The sequence below is a fragment of the Oncorhynchus gorbuscha genome, unplaced genomic scaffold (assembly GCF_021184085.1).
Source record: "Oncorhynchus gorbuscha isolate QuinsamMale2020 ecotype Even-year unplaced genomic scaffold, OgorEven_v1.0 Un_scaffold_1130, whole genome shotgun sequence".
NCBI lineage: Eukaryota > Metazoa > Chordata > Actinopteri > Salmoniformes > Salmonidae > Oncorhynchus > Oncorhynchus gorbuscha.
Window position 1 is genome coordinate 131,197 of NW_025746002.1, and position 19,654 is coordinate 150,850.

The 19,654-nt window shown below is 43.6% G+C and overlaps 1 protein-coding gene across 2 annotated transcripts; it reads left to right on the forward strand.

Annotated features, from left to right (window-relative positions):
* Nucleotides 1-464: 464 nt before the first annotated feature.
* On the forward strand, nucleotides 465-19,597 carry LOC124021571 (CD209 antigen-like protein C). 2 transcript variants are annotated; one of them, XM_046336711.1, is made up of 6 exons: nucleotides 465-830; nucleotides 2,006-2,101; nucleotides 11,032-11,154; nucleotides 11,257-11,399; nucleotides 16,856-16,959; nucleotides 18,516-19,597. In XM_046336711.1, exons 1-6 carry the CDS (start codon nucleotides 728-730, stop codon nucleotides 18,673-18,675), a joined length of 729 nt encoding a protein of 242 aa, XP_046192667.1. In that variant the 5' UTR covers nucleotides 465-727; the 3' UTR covers nucleotides 18,676-19,597. The 2 variants fall into 2 exon arrangements, with proteins under 2 accessions (XP_046192667.1, XP_046192668.1); XM_046336712.1 differs by lacking the exon at nucleotides 2,006-2,101.
* The last annotated feature ends 57 nt before the right edge of the window (nucleotides 19,598-19,654 follow it).

Below are 19,654 nucleotides of genomic sequence, written 5' to 3' on the forward strand. Positions count from 1 at the left end.
CACACACACACACACACACACACACACACACACACACACACACACACACACACACACACAGAATCATGTACGCACACAAAACAAATTAGGTATATAATACTCAATACCTATTGTCAATCTTAAGATGTACAGTTAATTATGTAACATTTATTGTAGACTGTACACAAGTCTCTCTCTTTCCCTCTTTTTATTAGCAACATGTCATGTGACTTTATTTTTTCATTTTTTTTAATGATCAATTATTATAAATAACTTTTATTATAAGAAGAACAAAGGCACAGATGAGTAAATAAAGGAACAATCTCTGATTTTTACCAGCTTCCTGATTGAATGTGAGTCACGAAGTGCGAGCCATGATGTCACTTCCTTACGAACAATGTCACATATAGTTATTGCGGAATATAACATCTTGCTTGAAAGAGATTGCATACTTAAAACATTCTTTCTACTGCAGTCGACCACAGGCAGACAGAGACACCAATGGAGACGCACATCAGACAACAACTTGTCATTGAAGTTAGAATCATACAGTAGACATTAGTCTGTTAGAAAGGTAATCATACAGCAGACATTAGTCTGTTAGAAAGGTAATCATACAGTAGAAGTAAGTTAATACTATAAGTAAAAGTAAAAATCATATATATTACAATGAAAGGTCAGACAGTCTGAATTAGTTGATTCATTGATTGATTGGGGTCATCGTTGATATTCGGTACGGTTAGTTAAGATGGCCGACTACGTCAACAAACAGGTGATTGAATTAAAAGAAGTTAATCAAGAATACCAGAATAGAGCAACGAGGAGCGTGAAGACTGAGACCCATCTCTCAGGTACAAAGAATTATCTTTCTCTTTCACACACTCACACACACACAGATGCAGACAGGTATGAGCGCACAAACCGAAAGCACACACATATTATGGCACGTGCAAACACACTAATAGCACATCATAGAAAAATGCTTGTTCGTTTTTTATTGTTCTGTCTTCTGTGTGACCGCAACCTGCTGGGGTCACATACACTAAATGCATAATTTCAATATTATTTTTTACTTCAGTTGTTGGAACTATGTAGAACTATTTAAAAAGATCAATTGAAAATATAAAATGTAAACAACAGCACAGTGGATACCCCACCAGTGTTTTTGGTAAACAGCTGAGGGTCTAGTAACCTGAAACAGGCTCTGTGCACCTGGTGACCTGCCCATTTTTCCCTCAAGAAACGTAACCACTCTCAATAACAATTACGCTGCAGAAATGTAACCACTCTCAAATTCATAGACAGAACTATGTATGTCTGGTACTGTATGTAATTCATAGCTACAGTATGTATGACTGGTCTGTATGTAAGTCAGAGCTACAGTATGTTTGACTGGTACTGTATATAATTCATAGACAGAACTATGTATGAACTAACTATGTATGAACTAACTATGTTTGCAGTTCTGTGGTAGAAGAAGCTTATATTTTGGGTTCTGATGGGGTTAGAAAGTTAAACTAAGCTCATGAGGCATTTACAGTAGAAGTTACATTCATGAAGAATGAATAGGTAAATATTATACATTTCAAAATCCCAACAATGTAAGCAGCAATCACAGATAGCCTCTTTATGTCATGCTTTAGCTATATTGTGTAATTTTGGCTTCCTGTTTATCAGAATTGAGATGACAGCACTCTTGAGAAAACGTTCGCTGCCAACCCTAAATCGGGGGGAAGGGGGCTTGGTTGTCAGAATTCTAATCATAGTCAGTAGTGATGTAGGATGTTGTATGTTGTTTATTCTGTTTGTAATCATAATGTAGGATGGTGTGTGTGTGTGTGTGTGTGTGTGTGTGTGTGTGTGTGTGTGTGTGTGTGTGTGTGTGTGTGTGTGTGTGTGTGTGTGTGTGTGTGTGTGTGTGTGTGTGTGTGTGTGTGTGTGTGTGTGTGTGTGTGTGTGTGTGTGTGTGTGTGTGTGTGTGTGTGTCTGCCTGCCTGCCTGCCTGCCTGCCTGTGTTTCTCTGCAGATGAAAGACTAAGACTCTACAGGCTGGCTGCTGTGTGTTTAGGAGTGCTGTGTGTTCTACAAGTCACTCTCAACATCTCCCTGAGACTGGCTTTCTGTGAGTGAGGCTTTGTCCCAACTGATACCCCACTATCACAGTACTTTTGACATTGCACTATATAGGGAATAGGGTGCCATTTGGGACTGCGTACTGAAACCTATTTCAGTCGAAGTCAAGCACTGCCAATAATGTGACAACAAAAACAAAAGAACTGCATCAGCTCTACTTGAGTACAAAAATCATGTCTACAGTGCATTCTGGAAGTATTCACACGTCCTCACATGTTGTTACGTTACAGCCTCATTATAAAATTGATGAGAGAAGAAAAAACTGAATCAATCAACACACAATGACAATACCGCATAATGACAAAGTGAAAATAGGTTAATAGAATATTTTCCAAATGTATAAAAAAACAAAAACATAAATACCTTATTTACATAAGTATTCAGACCCTTTGCTGTGAGACTCGAAATTGAGCTCAGGTGCATCCTGTTTCCATTGATCTTCCTTGAGATGCTTCTAGAACTTGATTGAACTCCACCTGTGGTAAATTCAATTGATTGGACGTGATTTGGAAAGGTACACACCTGTCTATATAAGGTCTTACAGTTGACAGAGCATGGCAGAGCAAAAACCAAGCCATGAGGTCAAAGGAATTGTCCATAGAGCTCTGAGACAGGATTGTGCTGAGATACAGATCTGGGGAAGGGTACAAATACATTTCTGCAGCATTGAAGGTCCCTAAGAACACAGTGGCCTCCATCATTCCTAAATGGAAGAATTTGGGAAACACCAAGGCTCTTGCTATAGCTGGCAGTCAGGGACGTGACGGCCAGGTGCTTCAACAAAAGTACTCTGACAGAACTCCAGAGTTCCTCTGTGGAGATGGGAGAACCTTCCAGATGGACAACCATCTATGCAGCACTCACTAATCAGGCCTTTATGGTGGAGTGGCCAGACGGAAGCCACTCCTCAGTAAAAGGCACATGACAGACAACGCAGGAATGGCTTCAGGACAAGACTCTGAATGTCCTTCAGTGGCCCAGTCAAAGCCTGAACTTGAACCGAATCGAACACCTCTGGAGAGACTTGAAAATTGCTGTGCAGCAATGCTTCCCATCCAACCTGACAGAGGTTGAGAGGATCTACAGAGAAACATGGGATAAACTCCCCAAATACAGGTGTGCCAAGCTTGTAACCAATAATCATACCCAATAAGTCTCGAGGCTGTAATCGCTGCCAAAGGTGCTTCAACAAAGTACTGAGTAAAGGGTCTGAATAATAAAAGTAAATTTGATATTTCTGTTTTATTATTTTTAATCTTGGAACTACCCATTTCGGATCCGGGAGAATTGTCAGCAACTACACTAATTAGCATAGCTCAATGGTCAAATAATCTTACTAGAAAATATTTATATTCATGAAAATCACAAGTGAAATATATTGGAACACAGCTTAGCCTTTTGTTAATCACCCTGTCATCTCAGATTTTCAAAATATTTTATTTATTTGATTAATTTCACCTTTATTTAACCAGGTAGGCAAGTTGAGAACAAGTTATAATTTACAATTGCGACCTGGCCAAGATAAAGCAAAGCAGTTCGACAGATACAACGACACAGAGTTACACATGGAGTAAAACAAACATACAGTCAATAATACAGTATAAACAAGTCTATATACAATTTGAGCAAATGAGGTGAGAAGGGAGGTAAAGGCAAAAAAGGCCATGGTGGCAAAGTAAATACAATATAGCAAGTAAAACACTGGAATGGTAGTTTTTCAATGGAAGAATGTGCAAGGTAGAAATAAAAATAATGGGGTGCAAAGGAGCAAAATAAATAAATAAAGTAAATACAGTTGGGAAAGAGGTAGTTGTTTGGGGTAAATTATAGGTGGGCTATGTACAGGTGCAGTAATCTGTGAGCTGCTCTGACAGTTGGTGCTTAAAGCTAGTGAGGGAGATAAGTGTTTCCAGTTTCATTGGCAGCAGAGAACTGGAAGGAGGTGCGGCCAAAGAAAGAATTGGTTTTGGGGGTGACTAGAGAGATATACCTGCTGGAGCGTGTGCTACAGGTGGGGAATGCTATGGTGACCAGCGAGCTGAGATAAGGGGGGACTTTACCTAGCAGGGTCTTGTAGATGACATGGAGCCAGTGGGTTTGGCGACGAGTATGAAGCGAGGGCCAGCCAACGAGAGCTTACAGGTCGCAATGGTGGGTAGTATATGGGGCTTTGGTGACAAAACGGATTGCACTGTGATAGACTGCATCCAATTTGTTGAGTAGGGTATTGGAGGCTATTTTTTAAATGACATCGCCAAAGTCGAGGATTGGTAGGATGGTCAGTTTTACAAGGGTATGTTTGGCAGCATGAGTGAAGGAGGCTTTGTTGCGAAATAGGAAGCCAATTCTAGATTTAACTTTGGATTGGAGATGTTTGATATGGGTCTGGAAGGAGAGTTTACAGTCTAACCAGACACCTAAGTATTTGTAGTTGTCCACGTATTCTAAGTCAGAGCCGTCCAGAGTAGTGATGTTGGACAGGCGGGTAGGTGCAGGTAGTGATCGGTTGAAGAGCATGCATTTAGTTTTACTTGTATTTAAGAGCAATTGGAGGCCACGGAAGGAGAGTTGTATGGCATTGAAGCTTGCCTGGAGGGTTGTTAACACAATTGAACCCTGTGGCACCCCCATAGAGACTGCCAGAGGTCCGGACAGCAGACCCTCCGATTTGACACACTGTCACCAATTACTTCTCTGATAGAGTTCAGTGTGTCAAATCGGAGGGTCTGCTGTCCGGACCTCTGGCAGTCTCTATGGGGGTGCCACAGGGTTCAATTCTTGGACCGACTCTCTTCTCTGTATACATCAATGAGGTCGCTCTTGCTGCTGGTGAGTCTCTGATCCAGCTCTACGCAGACGACACCATTCTGTATACTTCTGGCCCTTCTTTGGACACTGTGTTAACAACCCTCCAATCATTTGAGAGGCAATCATTTGAGAAACCAAGGCTGTTGAGTCTGCCGATGAGGATGTGGTGATTGACAGAGTCAGATCAATGAATACGGCTGTACAGTAATGTTTCTTACTGTTAAGATATCGTTTAGGACCTTGAGCGTGGCGGAGGTGCACCCATGACCTGCTCTGAAACCAGATTGCATAGTAGAGAAGGTATGGTGAGATTCGAAATGGTCGGTAATCTGTTTGTTGACTTGGCTTTCGAAGACCTTAGAAAGGCATGGTAAGATAGATATAGGTCTGTAGCAGTTTGGGTCAAGAGTGTCCCCCCCTTTGAAGAGGGGGATGACCGCAGCTGCTTTCCAATCTTTGGGAATCTCAGACGACACGAAAGAGAGGTTGAACAGGCTAGTAAATAGGGGTGGCAGCAATTTCGGCAGATAATTTTAGAAAGAAATGGTCCAGATTGTCTAGCCCGGCTGATTTGTAGGGGTCCAGATTTTGCAGCTCTTTCAGAACATCAGCTGAACGGATTTGGGAGAAGGAGAAATGGGGAAGGCTTGGGCGAGTTGCTGTTGGGGGTGCAGTGCTGTTGACCGGGGTAGGAGTAGCCAGGTGGAAAGCATGGCCAGCCGTAGAAAAATGCTTCTTGAAATTCTCAGTTATGGTGGATTTATCAGTGGTGACAGTGTTTCCTATCTTCAGTGCAGTGGGCAGCTGGGAGGAGGTGTTCTTATTCTCCATGGACTTTACAGTGTCCCAGAACTTTTTTGAGTTAATGTTGCAGGAAGCAAATTTCTGCTTGAAGAAGCTATCCTTGGCTTTTTTAACTGCCTGTGTATGATGGTTTCTAGCTTCCCTGAACAGCTGCATATCACGGGGGCTGTTCGATGCTAATGCAGAATGCCATAGGATGTTTTTGTGTTGGTTAAGGGCAGTCATGTCTGGTGAGAACCAAGAGCTATATCTGTTCCTGGTTCTAAATTTCTTGAATGGGGCATGTTTATTTAAGATGGTTAGGAAGGCATTTAAAAAAAATATCCAGACATCCTCTACTGACGGGATGAGATCAATTTCCTTCCAGGATACCCCGGCCAGGTCGATTAGAAAGGCCTGCTCGCTGAAGTGTTTCAGGGAGCATTTTAAAGTGATGAGTGGAGATCGTTTGACCGCTGACCCATTACGGATGCAGGCAATGAGACAGACACAGCTAGAACATCCGGGTTGGCAGAGTGTGCTAAAGCAGTGAATAGAACAAACTTAGGGAGGAGGCTTCTAATGTTAACATGCATGAAACCAAGGTTATTACGGTTACAGAAGTCATCAAAAGAGAGCGCCTGGGGAATAGGAGTGGAGCTAGGCACTGCAGGGCCTGGATTCACCTCTACATCGCCAGAGGAACATAGGAGGAGTAGAATAAGGGTGCGGCAATAAAAGCAATAAGAATTGGTCGTCTAGAACGTCTGGAACAGAGAGTAAAAGGAGGTTTCTGGGGGCGATAAAATAGCATCAAGGTATAATGTACAGACAAAGGTATGGTAGGATGTGAATACAGTGGAGGTAAACCTAGATATATGCTTTACAGCCAAGGCTAGACAAACATTTGTGTAAGTTTATCATAGACTAGCATAGCATTATGCCTTGCTAGCAGCAGGCAAGCTTGTCACGAAAATCAGAAAAGCAATCAAATTAAATCGTTTACCTTTGATGAACTTCGGACGTTTTCACTCAAGAGACTCCCAGGTAGATAGCCAAAGTTCATTTTTTCCCCAAATATTATTTTTGGAGGCAAAATAATTCCGTTTGTTCTTCACGTTTGGCTGAGAAATCGCCCGGAAATTGCGGTCACGACAACGCCGAAAAATATTCCAAATTAGCTCCATAATATTGACAGAAACATGGCAAACGTTGTTTAAAATCAATCCTCAAGGTGGTTTTCTAATATCTATTGGATAATATATCCGTCGGGAAAATTCGTTTTTCAGTAGGACCGATTGGAGTAATGGCTACCTCTGTATTTTACATGAAAATCTGTCTCGGAGCCACCATGTGACCACTTACGCAATGTAGCCGCATACGGCTATTCTTCAACATAAATGCGTAAAACTACGTCACAATGCTGTAGACACCTTGGGGAATACGTAGAAAGTGTATTCTCGTTGATGACACATTCACAGCTCAATAGGGACTCATTGGAACGCAGCGCTTTCAAAACCTGAGGCACTTCCGGATTGAATTTTTCTCAGGCTTTCACCTGCAACATCAGTTCTCTTATACTCACAGACAATATCTTTACAGTTTTGGAAACGTTAGAGTGTTGTCTATCCACAGCTGTCAAATATATGCATATTCTAGCATCTTGTCCTGACAAAATATCCCGTTTAAAACGGGAATGTTTTTTTTATTTTTATGAAAATACTGCCCCCTAGTACCAACAGCGATAGCAAGACAAGAGTTTGTATAAGTTAGCCTAGTATAGTGTTATGTCCAGCTAGCAGCAGAAAGCTTGGTCACGAAAATCAGAAAAGCAATCAAATTAATCTTTTACCTTCGATAATCTTCAGATGTTTTCACTGATGAGACTCCCAGTTAGACAGCAAATGTTCATTTTGTTCCATAAAATATTATTTTTATACACAAAATACCTCCGTTTGTTTGTCACGTTATGTTCAGAAATCCACTGGTCACGACAACGCCGGAAAAAAAATCCAAATTATATCCATAATATCGACAGAAACATGGAAACGTTTTTTTGCAATCAATCCTCAAGGTGTTTTTCAAATATCTTTTCGATAATATATCAACCGGGACAGTTGGCTTTTCAGTAGGACCGGGAGGAAAAATGGCTACCTCTCTCTTTCTCGCAATAATCACTCTGAGAGCCATCAGCTGGCCACTTACGCAATGTGTTCGTTTACGCTCATTCTTCAACATAAAGGCGTGAAACTATGTCTAAAGGCTGTAGACACCTTAGGGAAGACATAGAAAAAGGAATCTGGTTGATATCCCTTTCAATGGGCAATAGGGATGCATAGAAAGACAGGGGTTTCAAAATAAGGGTCACTTCCTGATTGGATTTTTCTCAGGATTTTGCCTGCAATATCAGTTCTGTTATACTCACAGACAATATTTTTACAGTTTTGGAAACTCTAGATTGTTTTATATCCTAAGCTATCAATTATATGCATATTCTAGCATCTGGTCCTGAGAAATAGGCAGTTAACTTTGGGAACGTTATTTTTCCAAAAATAAAAATAGTGCCCCCTAGCTTAAAGTTGTACACATTTCTACAAAACTGTTTATGCTTTGTCATTATGAGGTATTGTGTTCAGATTGATGAGGGGAGAAAACAATTTAATACATTGTAGAATAAGGCTGTAAGAAAGTCAAAGGGTCTGAATACTTTCTGAATGCACAGTATAAGCCTGGGATATCAACCATTCAAAGTTGACCTTATAGTGGGAGTGACCATAGAATTCTATGTAAGTGACCTTACTGAGTAAAATATTTGCCTGCCATTAGGCCATGTCCTTTGCTAACCTAACATAACTAATGAAAGCCAAGTTTGATGTGTGTATCTTCTGACCATTTGGGCGGAAGTGTCTGGGAACGAGATTAGGTGTCATCTAAACTTAACTTTACAGCTTGTTTCTTCCTTCAGCACAACTTGTCCCCCTTTATATGTTTATATCATATTCAACATAATGGGTTATGTCACATAGTGGGTTATGTCACACTTTATAAAGCATGACATATACTTACAGATGCTACAGTGCCTTGCGAAAGTATTCGGCCCCCTTGAACTTTGCGACCTTTTGCCACATAAACATATAAAACTGTATTTTTTTTGTGAAGAATCAACAACAAGTGGGACACAATCATGAAGTGGAACGACATTTATTGGATATTTCAAACTTTTTTAACAAATCAAAAACTGAAAAATTGGGCGTGCAAAATTATTCAGCCCCCTTAAGTTAATACTTTGTAGCTCCACCTTTTGCTGCGATTACAGCTGTAAGTCGCTTGGGGTATGTCTCTACCAGTTTTGCACATCGAGAGACGGAATTTATTTCCCATTCCTCCTTGCAAAACAGCTCGAGCTCAGTGAGGTTGGATGGAGAGCATTTGTGAACAGCAGTTTTCAGTTCTTTCCACAGATTCTCATTTGGATTCAGGTCTGGACCTTGACTTGGCCGTTCTAACACCTGGATATGTTTATTTTTGAACCATTCCATTGTAGATTTTGCTTTATGTTTTGGATCATTGTCTTTTTGGAAGACAAATCTCCGTCCCAGTCTCAGGTCTTTTGCAGACTCCATCAGGTTTTCTTCCAGAATGGTCCTGTATTTGGCTCCATCCATCTTCCCATCAATTTTAACCATCTTCCCTGTCCCTGCTGAAGAAAAGCAGGCCCAAACCATGATGCTGCCACCACCATGTTTGACAGTGGGGATGGTGTGTTCAGGGTGATGAGCTGTGTTGCTTTTACGCCAAACATAACGTTTTGCATTGTTGCCAAAAAAGTTCAATTTTGGTTTCATCTGACCAGAGCACCTTCTTCCACATGTTTGGTGTGTCTCCCAGGTGGCTTGTGGCAAACTTTAAACAACACTTTTTATGGATATCTTTAAGAAATGGCTTTCTTCTTGCCACTCTTCCATAAAGGCCAGTTTTGTGCAATATACGACTGATTGTTGTAATATGGACAGAGTCTCCCACCTCAGCTGTAGATCTCTGCAGTTCATCCAGAGTGATCATGGGCCTCTTGGCTGCATCTCTGATCAGTCTTCTCCTTGTATGAGCTGAAAGTTTAGAGGGACGGCCAGGTCTTGGTAGATTTGCAGTGGTCTGATACTCCTTCCATTTCAATATTATCGCTTGCACAGTGCTCCTTGGGATGTTTAAAGCTTGGGAAATATTTTTGTATCCAAATCCGGCTTTAAACTTCTTCACAACAGTATCTCGGACCTGCCTGGTGTGTTCCTTGTTCTTCATGATGCTCTCTGCACTTTTAACGGACCTCTGAGACTATCACAGTGCAGGTGCATTTATACGGAGACTTGATTACACACAGGTGGATTGTATTTATCATCATTAGTAATTTAGGTCAACATTGGATCATTCAGAGATCCTCACTGAACTTCTGGAGAGAGTTTGCTGCACTGAAAGTAAAGGGGCTGAATAATTTTGCACGCCCAATTTTTCAGTTTTTGATTTGTTAAAAAAGTTTGAAATATCCAATAAATGTCGTTCCACTTCATGATTGTGTCCCACTTGTTGTTGATTCTTCACAAAAAAAATACAGTTTTATATCTTTATGTTTGAAGCCTGAAATGTGTCAAAAGGTCGCAATGTTCAAGGGGGCCGAATACTTTCGCAAGGCACTGTAAATAACACATTTATGAATTGCTTATGAAAGCATGAGGAAGGCTGTATAAAAGCCTTTATAAACTGAATGTAATTTAAAGCAGGACCATGAAGGTATACTGTGTATTCTGAAGTTATTATTTGAGAGCATTGAAGAATAAATCCCGATCAGTGAAAGAATGATTGATCTAGCTAACTAGCAGATTTACATCAAGCATCAACATCAATGATCAGCTGATAGTCTGTCCTCTTTTCCTGATGTCCATCATGTCTTTGGTAACCAGTGGTGGAGTGACATTTGTTTATGACATCATCATGTCTTAATCAAAGTTTGTACCGACAGATGGCCCCTTTTTAATCTCTTTATAGAATATATCTAAAATGCATCCTTAGATTACGTCTGACTATATCCACATTGTCTCAATATCATGTTATTTTTTTAACACCTTCCTACACCAAGATAGGCATACCTCATTTCAAAATAGACTGTAAACATCAATGTCAATCTTGAATGATAATTCATCACGTTTAACTGGTGAAATGTCCAAACTGCATGTCAATCATCTGTCATTATCATGGGAATATACATTTAGATATTATTGAATTACTGTTTGGTGAGTGAATTAAGCATAAGCTATATGTATCAATCCTTTCCAGATAACAGAGGCAATGAGACTGAAGAGAGAGACCAGCTACAGACCAGTTACAACACCCTGACTATAGAGAGAGACCAGCTACAGAAGGAAAGAGATGATCTCAAGAGAAAGTGTTCTATTCTGAGTGAGTTTAACTGATAAATGATCAAAACATCACATATCTAATATGCAGTTTCAATAATAGGTGCAGAATAATAAGATGGAAATGCATGTTATTTTCTTGTAGAACAAACCTGTCCTGAAGGCTGGCAGAAGTTTGAATCCAGTTGGTACTTCTTGTCTACTGTGAAAAAACCCTGGGGGGAAAGCAGGCAGGACTGTCTGATGAGAGGAGCAGACCTGGTGATCGTAAACAGTGATAAGGAACAGGTGAGAGAATCAAACATCTCTTGGTCTGTCATGCAGGTGAATGAGGACCCAAAAGCGACTTGGCGAAAACAGAGTTTTTAATCCAGTAAAGTTACTTTACAAACAAAAGGCATAATACTACTCGTAATGACGAGAACAGACTGGAGACTTGATCAAGAACTGCAGGTTGCCTCGGGAAGGCACTTGAACGTAGCAGACTCAGACACCTGCTCACCACGCAGCATCTGAGGGAAACACGACACGACAGGGCAATACATAGACACAGCACGGTGAACAATAGACAAGGATCCGACAGGGCAGGAACGGAAAACAAGGAGAGAAATAGGGACTCTAATCAGGGAAAAGGATCGGGAACAGGTGTGGGAAGACTAAATGATTGATTAGGGGAATAGGAACAGCTGGGAGCAGGAACGGAACGATAGAGAGAAGAGAGAGCGAGAGAGTGAGAGAGGGAGGGGGAGAGAGAGGGATAGAAAGAGGGAAAGAACCTAATAAGACCAGCAGAGGGAAACGAATAGAAGGGGAAGCACAGGGACAAGACATGATAATCAATGACAAAACATGACAGTACCCCCCCACTCACCGAGCGCCTCCTGGCGCACTCGAGGAGGAACCCTGGCGGCAACGGAGGAAATCATCAATAAGCGAACGGTCCAGCACGTCCCGAGACGGAACCCAACTCCTCTCCTCAGGACCGTAACCCTCCCAATCCACTAAGTATTGGTGACCCCGTCCCCGAGAACGCATGTCCATGATCCTACGTACCTTGTAAATAGGTGCGCTCTCGACAAGGACGGGAGGGGGAGGGAAGACGAACGGGGGTGCGAAGAAAGGGCTTGACACAGGAGACATGGAAGACAGGATGGACGCGACGAAGATGTCGCGGAAGAAGCAGTCGCACAGCGACAGGATTGACGACCTGGGAGACACGGAACGGACCAATGAACCGCGGAGTCAACTTACGAGAAGCTGTCGTAAGAGGAAGGTTGCGAGTGGAAAGCCACACTCTCTGGCCGCAACAATACCTTGGACTCTTAATCCTGCGTTTATTGGCGGCTCTCACAGTCTGTGCCCTGTAACGGCAAAGTGCAGACCTCACCCTCCTCCAGGTGCGCTCACAACGTTGGACAAACGCTTGAGCGGAGGGAACGCTGGACTCGGCAAGCTGGGATGAGAACAGAGGAGGCTGGTAACCCAGACTACTCTGAAACGGAGATAACCCGGTAGCAGACGAAGGAAGCGAGTTGTGAGCGTATTCTGCCCAGGGGAGCTGTTCTGCCCAAGACGCAGGGTTTCTGAAAGAAAGGCTGCGTAGTATGCGACCAATCGTCTGATTGGCCCTCTCTGCTTGACCGTTAGACTGGGGATGAAACCCGGAAGAGAGACTGACGGACGCACCAATCAAATGACAGAACTCCCTCCAAAACTGTGACGTGAATTGCGGGCCTCTGTCTGAAACGGCGTCTAACGGGAGGCCATGAATTCTGAACACATTCTCGATGATGATTTGTGCCGTCTCCTTAGCGGAAGGAAGTTTAGCGAGGGGAATGAAATGTGCCGCCTTAGAGAACCTATCGACAACCGTAAGAATCACAGTCTTCCCCGCAGACAAAGGCAGACCGGTAATGAAGTCTAGGGCGATGTGAGACCATGGTCGAGAAGGAATGGGGAGCGGTCTGAGACGACCGGCAGGAGGAGAGTTACCCGACTTAGTCTGCGCGCAGTCCGAACAAGCAGCCACGAAACGGCGCGTGTCACGCTCCTGAGTCGGCCACCAAAAGCGCTGGCGAATAGACGCAAGAGTGCCTCGAACACCGGGATGACCAGCTAACTTGGCAGAGTGAGCCCACTGAAGAACAGCCAGACGAGTGGAAACAGGAACGAAAAGGAGGTTACTAGGACTAGCGCGCGGCGACGCAGTGTGCGTGAGTGCTTGCTTAACCTGTCTTTCAATTCCCCAGACTGTCAACCCGACAACACGCCCATAAGGAAGAATCCCCTCGGGATCAGTAGAAGCCACAGAAGAACTAAACAGACGGGATAAGGCATCAGGCTTGGTGTTTTTGCTACCCGGACGGTAAGAAATCACAAACTCGAAACGAGCGAAAAACAACGCCCAACGAGCTTGACGGGCATTAAGTCGTTTGGCAGAACGGATGTACTCAAGGTTCTTATGGTCTGTCCAAACGACAAAAGGAACGGTCGCCCCCTCCAACCACTGTCGCCATTCGCCTAGGGCTAAGCGGATGGCGAGCAGTTCGCGGTTACCCACATCATAGTTGCGTTCAGATGGCGACAGGCGATGAGAAAAATAAGCGCAAGGATGAACCTTATCGTCAGACTGGAAGCGCTGGGATAGAATGGCTCCCACGCCTACCTCTGAAGCGTCAACCTCGACAATGAATTGTCTAGTGACGTCAGGAGTAACGAGGATAGGAGCGGACGTAAAACGTTCTTTTAGAAGATCAAAAGCTCCCTGGGCGGAACCGGACCACTTAAAACACGTCTTGACAGAAGTAAGAGCTGTGAGAGGGGCAGCAACTTGACCGAAATTACGAATGAAACGCCGATAGAAATGAGCGAAACCTAAAAAGCGCTGCAACTCGACACGTGACCTTGGAACGGGCCAATCACTGACAGCTTGGACCTTAGCGGAATCCATCTGAATGCCTTCAGCGGAAATAACGGAACCGAGAAAAGTAACGGAGGAGACATGAAAAGAGCACTTCTCAGCCTTAACGTAGAGACAATTCTCTAAAAGGCGCTGTAGAACACGTCGAACGTGCTGAACATGAATCTCGAGTGACGGTGAAAAAATCAGGATATCGTCAAGATAGACAAAAACAAAGATGTTCAGCATGTCTCTCAGAACATCATTAACTAATGCCTGAAAAACAGCTGGCGCATTGGCGAGACCAAACGGCAGAACCCGGTACTCAAAATGCCCTAACGGAGTGTTAAACGCCGTTTTCCACTCGTCCCCCTCTCTGATGCGCACGAGATGGTAAGCGTTACGAAGGTCCAACTTAGTAAAGCACCTGGCTCCCTGCAGAATCTCGAAGGCTGATGACATAAGGGGAAGCGGATAACGATTCTTAAACGTTATGTCATTCAGCCCTCGATAATCCACGCAGGGGCGCAGAGTACCGTCCTTCTTCTTAACAAAAAAGAACCCCGCCCCGGCCGGAGAGGAAGAAGGCACTATGGTACCGGCGTCAAGAGACACAGATAAATAATCCTCGAGAGCCTTACGTTCGGGAGCCGACAGAGAGTATAGTCTACCCCGAGGGGGAGTGGTCCCCGGAAGGAGATCAATACTACAATCATACGACCGGTGAGGAGGAAGGGAGTTGGCTCGGGACCGACTGAAGACCGTGCGCAGATCATGATATTCCTCCGGCACTCCTGTCAAATCGCCAGGTTCCTCCTGAGAAGTGGGGACAGAAGAAATGGGAGGGATGGCAGACATTAAACACTTCACATGACAAGAAACGTTCCAGGATAGGATAGAATTACTAGACCAATTAATAGAAGGATTATGACATACTAGCCAGGGATGACCCAAAACAACAGGTGTAAAAGGTGAACGAAAAATCAAAAAAGAAATAGTCTCACTGTGGTTACCAGATACTGTGAGAGTTAAAGGTAGTGTCTCAAATCTGATACTGGGAAGATGACTACCATCTAAGGCAAACATGGGCGTAGGCTTGTCTAACTGTCTGAAAGGAATGTCATGTTTCCGAGCCCATGCTTCGTCCATGAAACAACCCTCAGCCCCCGAGTCAATCAAGGCACTGCATGTAGCACCCGAACCGGTCCAGCGTAGATGGACCGACATAGTAGTACAGGATCTAGATGAAGAGACCTGAGTAGTAGCGCTCACCAGTAGCCCTCCGCTTACTGATGAGCTCTGGCCTTTACTGGACATGAATTGACAAAATGTCCATCAAATCCGCAATAGAGGCACAGGCGGTTGGTGATCCTCCGTTCCCTCTCCTTAGTCGAGATGCGAATACCTCCCAGCTGCATGGGCTCAGTCTCTGAGCCAGAGGAGGGAGATGGTTGCGATGCGGAGCAGGGAAACACCGTTGACGCGAGCTCTCTTCCACAAGCTTGGTGACGAAGATCTACCCGTCGTTCTATGCGGATGGCGAGAGCAATCAAAGAGTCCACACTGGCGGGAACCTCCCGAGAGAGAATCTCATCTTTGACCACTGCGTGGAGTCCCTCCAGAAAACGAGCGAGCAGCGCCGGCTCGTTCCAGTCACTAGAGGCAGCAAGAGTGCGAAACTCTATAGAGTAATCCGTTATGGATCGATCACCTTGGCATAGGGAAGCCAGGGCCCTAGAAGCCTCCCTACCAAAAACTGAACGGTCAAAAACCCGAATCATCTCCTCCTTAAAGTTCTGGTAATTGTTTGAACAATCAGCCCTTGCCTCCCAGATAGCTGTGCCCCACTCTTGAGCCCGGCCAGTAAGGAGTGAAATGACGTAAGCAACCCGAGCTCTCTCGCTAGAGTATGTGTTGGGTTGGAGAGAGAACACAATATCACACTGGGTGAGAAAGGAGCGGCACTCCGTGGGCTGCCCGGAGTAGCAAGGTGGGTTATTAACCCTAGGTTCCGGAGGCTCGGCAGGCCAGGAAGTAACAGGTGGCACGAGACGAAGACTCTGGAACTGTCCAGAGAGGTCGGAAACCTGAGCGGACAGGTTCTCCACGGCATGGCGAGCAGCAGACAATTCCTGCTCGTGTCTGCCGAGCATGGCTCCTTGGATCTCGACGGCAGTGTTACGAACGTCTGTAGTCGCTGGGTCCATTCTTTGGTCGGATCCTTCTGTCATGCAGGTGAATGAGGACCCAAAAGCGACTTGGCGAAAACAGAGTTTTTAATCCAGTAAAGTTACTTTACAAACAAAAGGCATAATACTACTCGTAATGACGAGAACAGACTGGAGACTTGATCAAGAACTGCAGGTTGCCTCGGGAAGGCACTTGAACGTAGCAGACTCAGACACCTGCTCACCACGCAGCATCTGAGGGAAACACGACACGACAGGGCAATACATAGACACAGCACGGTGAACAATAGACAAGGATCCGACAGGGCAGGAACGGAAAACAAGGAGAGAAATAGGGACTCTAATCAGGGAAAAGGATCGGGAACAGGTGTGGGAAGACTAAATGATTGATTAGGGGAATAGGAACAGCTGGGAGCAGGAACGGAACGATAGAGAGAAGAGAGAGCGAGAGAGTGAGAGAGGGAGGGGGAGAGAGAGGGATAGAAAGAGGGAAAGAACCTAATAAGACCAGCAGAGGGAAACGAATAGAAGGGGAAGCACAGGGACAAGACATGATAATCAATGACAAAACATGACATGGTCAGGAATGTATCTTCCAGTATTTAACACATGTTGACTAAAGTAGTTGACAACATCAGTATATTTCTCACCAATAGGAGTTTCTCTTCAGCTTCAATAAGAGAGCATGGATTGGTCTGACTGACTCTGTTACTGAGGGGACCTGGAAATGGGTGGACGGCACCCCACTGACCACCCCAAGGTAAGAGACTACTGCTCTATAATAACACTGACCACCCCAAGGTAAGAGACTACTGCTCTATAATAACACTGACCTCCCCAAGGTAAGAGACTACTGCTCTATAATAACACTGACCTCCCCAAGGTAAGAGACTACTGCTCTCTGACCTCCCCAAGGTAAGAGACTACTGCTCTATAATAACACTGACCACCCCAAGGTAAGAGACTACTGCTCTATAATAACACTGACCACCCCAAGGTAAGACACTACTGCTCTATAATAACACTGACCTCCCCAAGGTAAGAGACTACTGCTCTATAATAACACTGACCACCCCAAGGTAAGAGACTACAGCTCTATAATAACAATAACCACATTGTAATGAGTAGGACTGATTATCTGTGTTGTTCATAATTCAAAGACCACAAGGTGAGACTTGACCATCCAGGTGTGATAGACACCTTTAACAAATTACATGTGGCTTCAAATCATGTTCATAGATGTCATTCCACGAGCACTAAAGATATATCTTAAAATATCATTAAAAAAACAGATAAAGTGTTGGTTCTTGTTCCAAATAAGGCAATGCTCCTTTTAAATCTGAAAAAACATGTCTGTATTTACATTGACACCTTTTACTTGTGTTTTACATTGACTCTCTTGCACTGACTCTATGTACACTCACTAGACTCTACCCACACACTCACTAGACTCTACCCACACACTCACTAGACTCTACCCACACACTCACTAGACTCTACCCACACACTCACTAGACTCTACCCACACACTCACTAGACTCTACCCACACACTCACTAGACTCTACCCACACACTCACTGGACACCACCCACACACTAACTAGACTCTACCCACACACTCACTAGACTCTACCCACACACTCACTAGACTCTACCCACACACTCACTAGACTCTACCCACACACACTCACTCACTGGACTCTACCCACACACTCACTGGACTCTACCCACACACTCACTAGACTCTACCCACACACACTCACTCACTAGACTCTACCCACACACTCACACATACTTACACTGATACTGAAATACATGTACACACAAAACACACACACGTATATTGACGCCACAAATCAGTCCCATTTAAAATCTTATTTCCCTTACCCGTCCTCTTACTCTAACCCTAACCCCCTAACCTTAACCCTAACCTTAACCCTAAAACTAACCCTAACCCTATACTAATTCTAACCTTAACCCTAAACCCCCTCGAAATAGTATTTTTAACACATCCACACACAGACACACAGGCACACACACACACACACTTTCACATTCTTTCACATTATTCACACTCACTTTGCAACTCTGTTTATTACCTATCCTAACCGCCTGGTCACTTTTCATTCTGTGTTAATATTTTCATTTTTTTATTTAGCAAATGTTTTATCAATTAATTACTTAATATTTAACTCTGTATTGTTGGGGATTGACCCGTAACTAAGCATTTCATGGTAAAGTCTACACCTGTTGTATTTTGCGCATGTGACAAAATATGATTTTTATTATTTTATTTCCTGTCTTGTTTACCCTGTAGTTACTGGCACTCACAGCAGCCTGATAATGGTGGTGACAACCCAGCAAATCGGAAGGAGGACTGTGTTGAGCTGAACACGGAAACATGGCGTCCTGTAAAGGCATGGAATGACCTGTCATGTTTACTCAATCGTTACTGGATTTGTGAGAAAGTGGTTTAACATCACCATGACAACAGAGGAGGCTGGTGGGAGGACGCGCACACATACAGCACCTTACAGTGCACACAACTTCATTCTCTCTCTCTCTAAGACACACACACACACACACACACACACACACCAACACACTGCTGGTACTGTACTGAGGGGCAAAACAACTTGATAATGGTGGAGTACCAAGATATAACTAGGACTGTGCTGATGTTAATATTGGGTATTCTGAACCTGTATATAAATATTATGACATATCATTTACCTCTCAACATAACTGGATTTGTGAAGAGTTATACAGTAGCTCATTATATAGTAGTGCTACAGTGCAAATGCATCTCTCTCTCTTGTTAAACAGTGTGTAGACATACTGTCATCTGTAAAATGCTTGCTGGGCTTTAAACCCAGCAGGCCCGCCGGCTTTTGTTTTGTTTTTCTGTTTATGGTGTGTGAATATTTTGTGGATTTCATTTTTCCGAACAGTTTTGTTGGACTGGGTCTTTATGCACCCTTGTGTGTGTGGCGTGACCGTCTCTCTGTTTTTTGTAAATAAACGATGCACATCTTTGTACTACCCTGCTCTCTGCGCCTGACTCCTCCACCCACTACTTCTAGAAGCCGTTACAGTCATGCTTTAGCTATATTGTGTAATTTTGGTAATTTGTTCATAAAGTAGCTTCCTGTTTATCAGAATTGAGATGACAGCACTCTTGAGCAAACGGTCGCTGCCAACCCTAAATCGGGGCGGGGGTTGGTTCTCAGAGTTCTAATCGTAGTCAGTAGTGATGTCGGATGATGTTTATTCTGTTTGTAATCATAATGTAGGATTGTGTGTGTATGTATGCGTGTGTGTGTGTTCAGGCAGTTAACCCACTGTTCCTAGGCCGTCATTGAAAATAAGAATTTGTTCTTAAATGACTTGCCTAGTTAAATAAAGTTAAAATAAATAAAATAAATAAAATAAAATAAAATTACAATGTTAGAATTT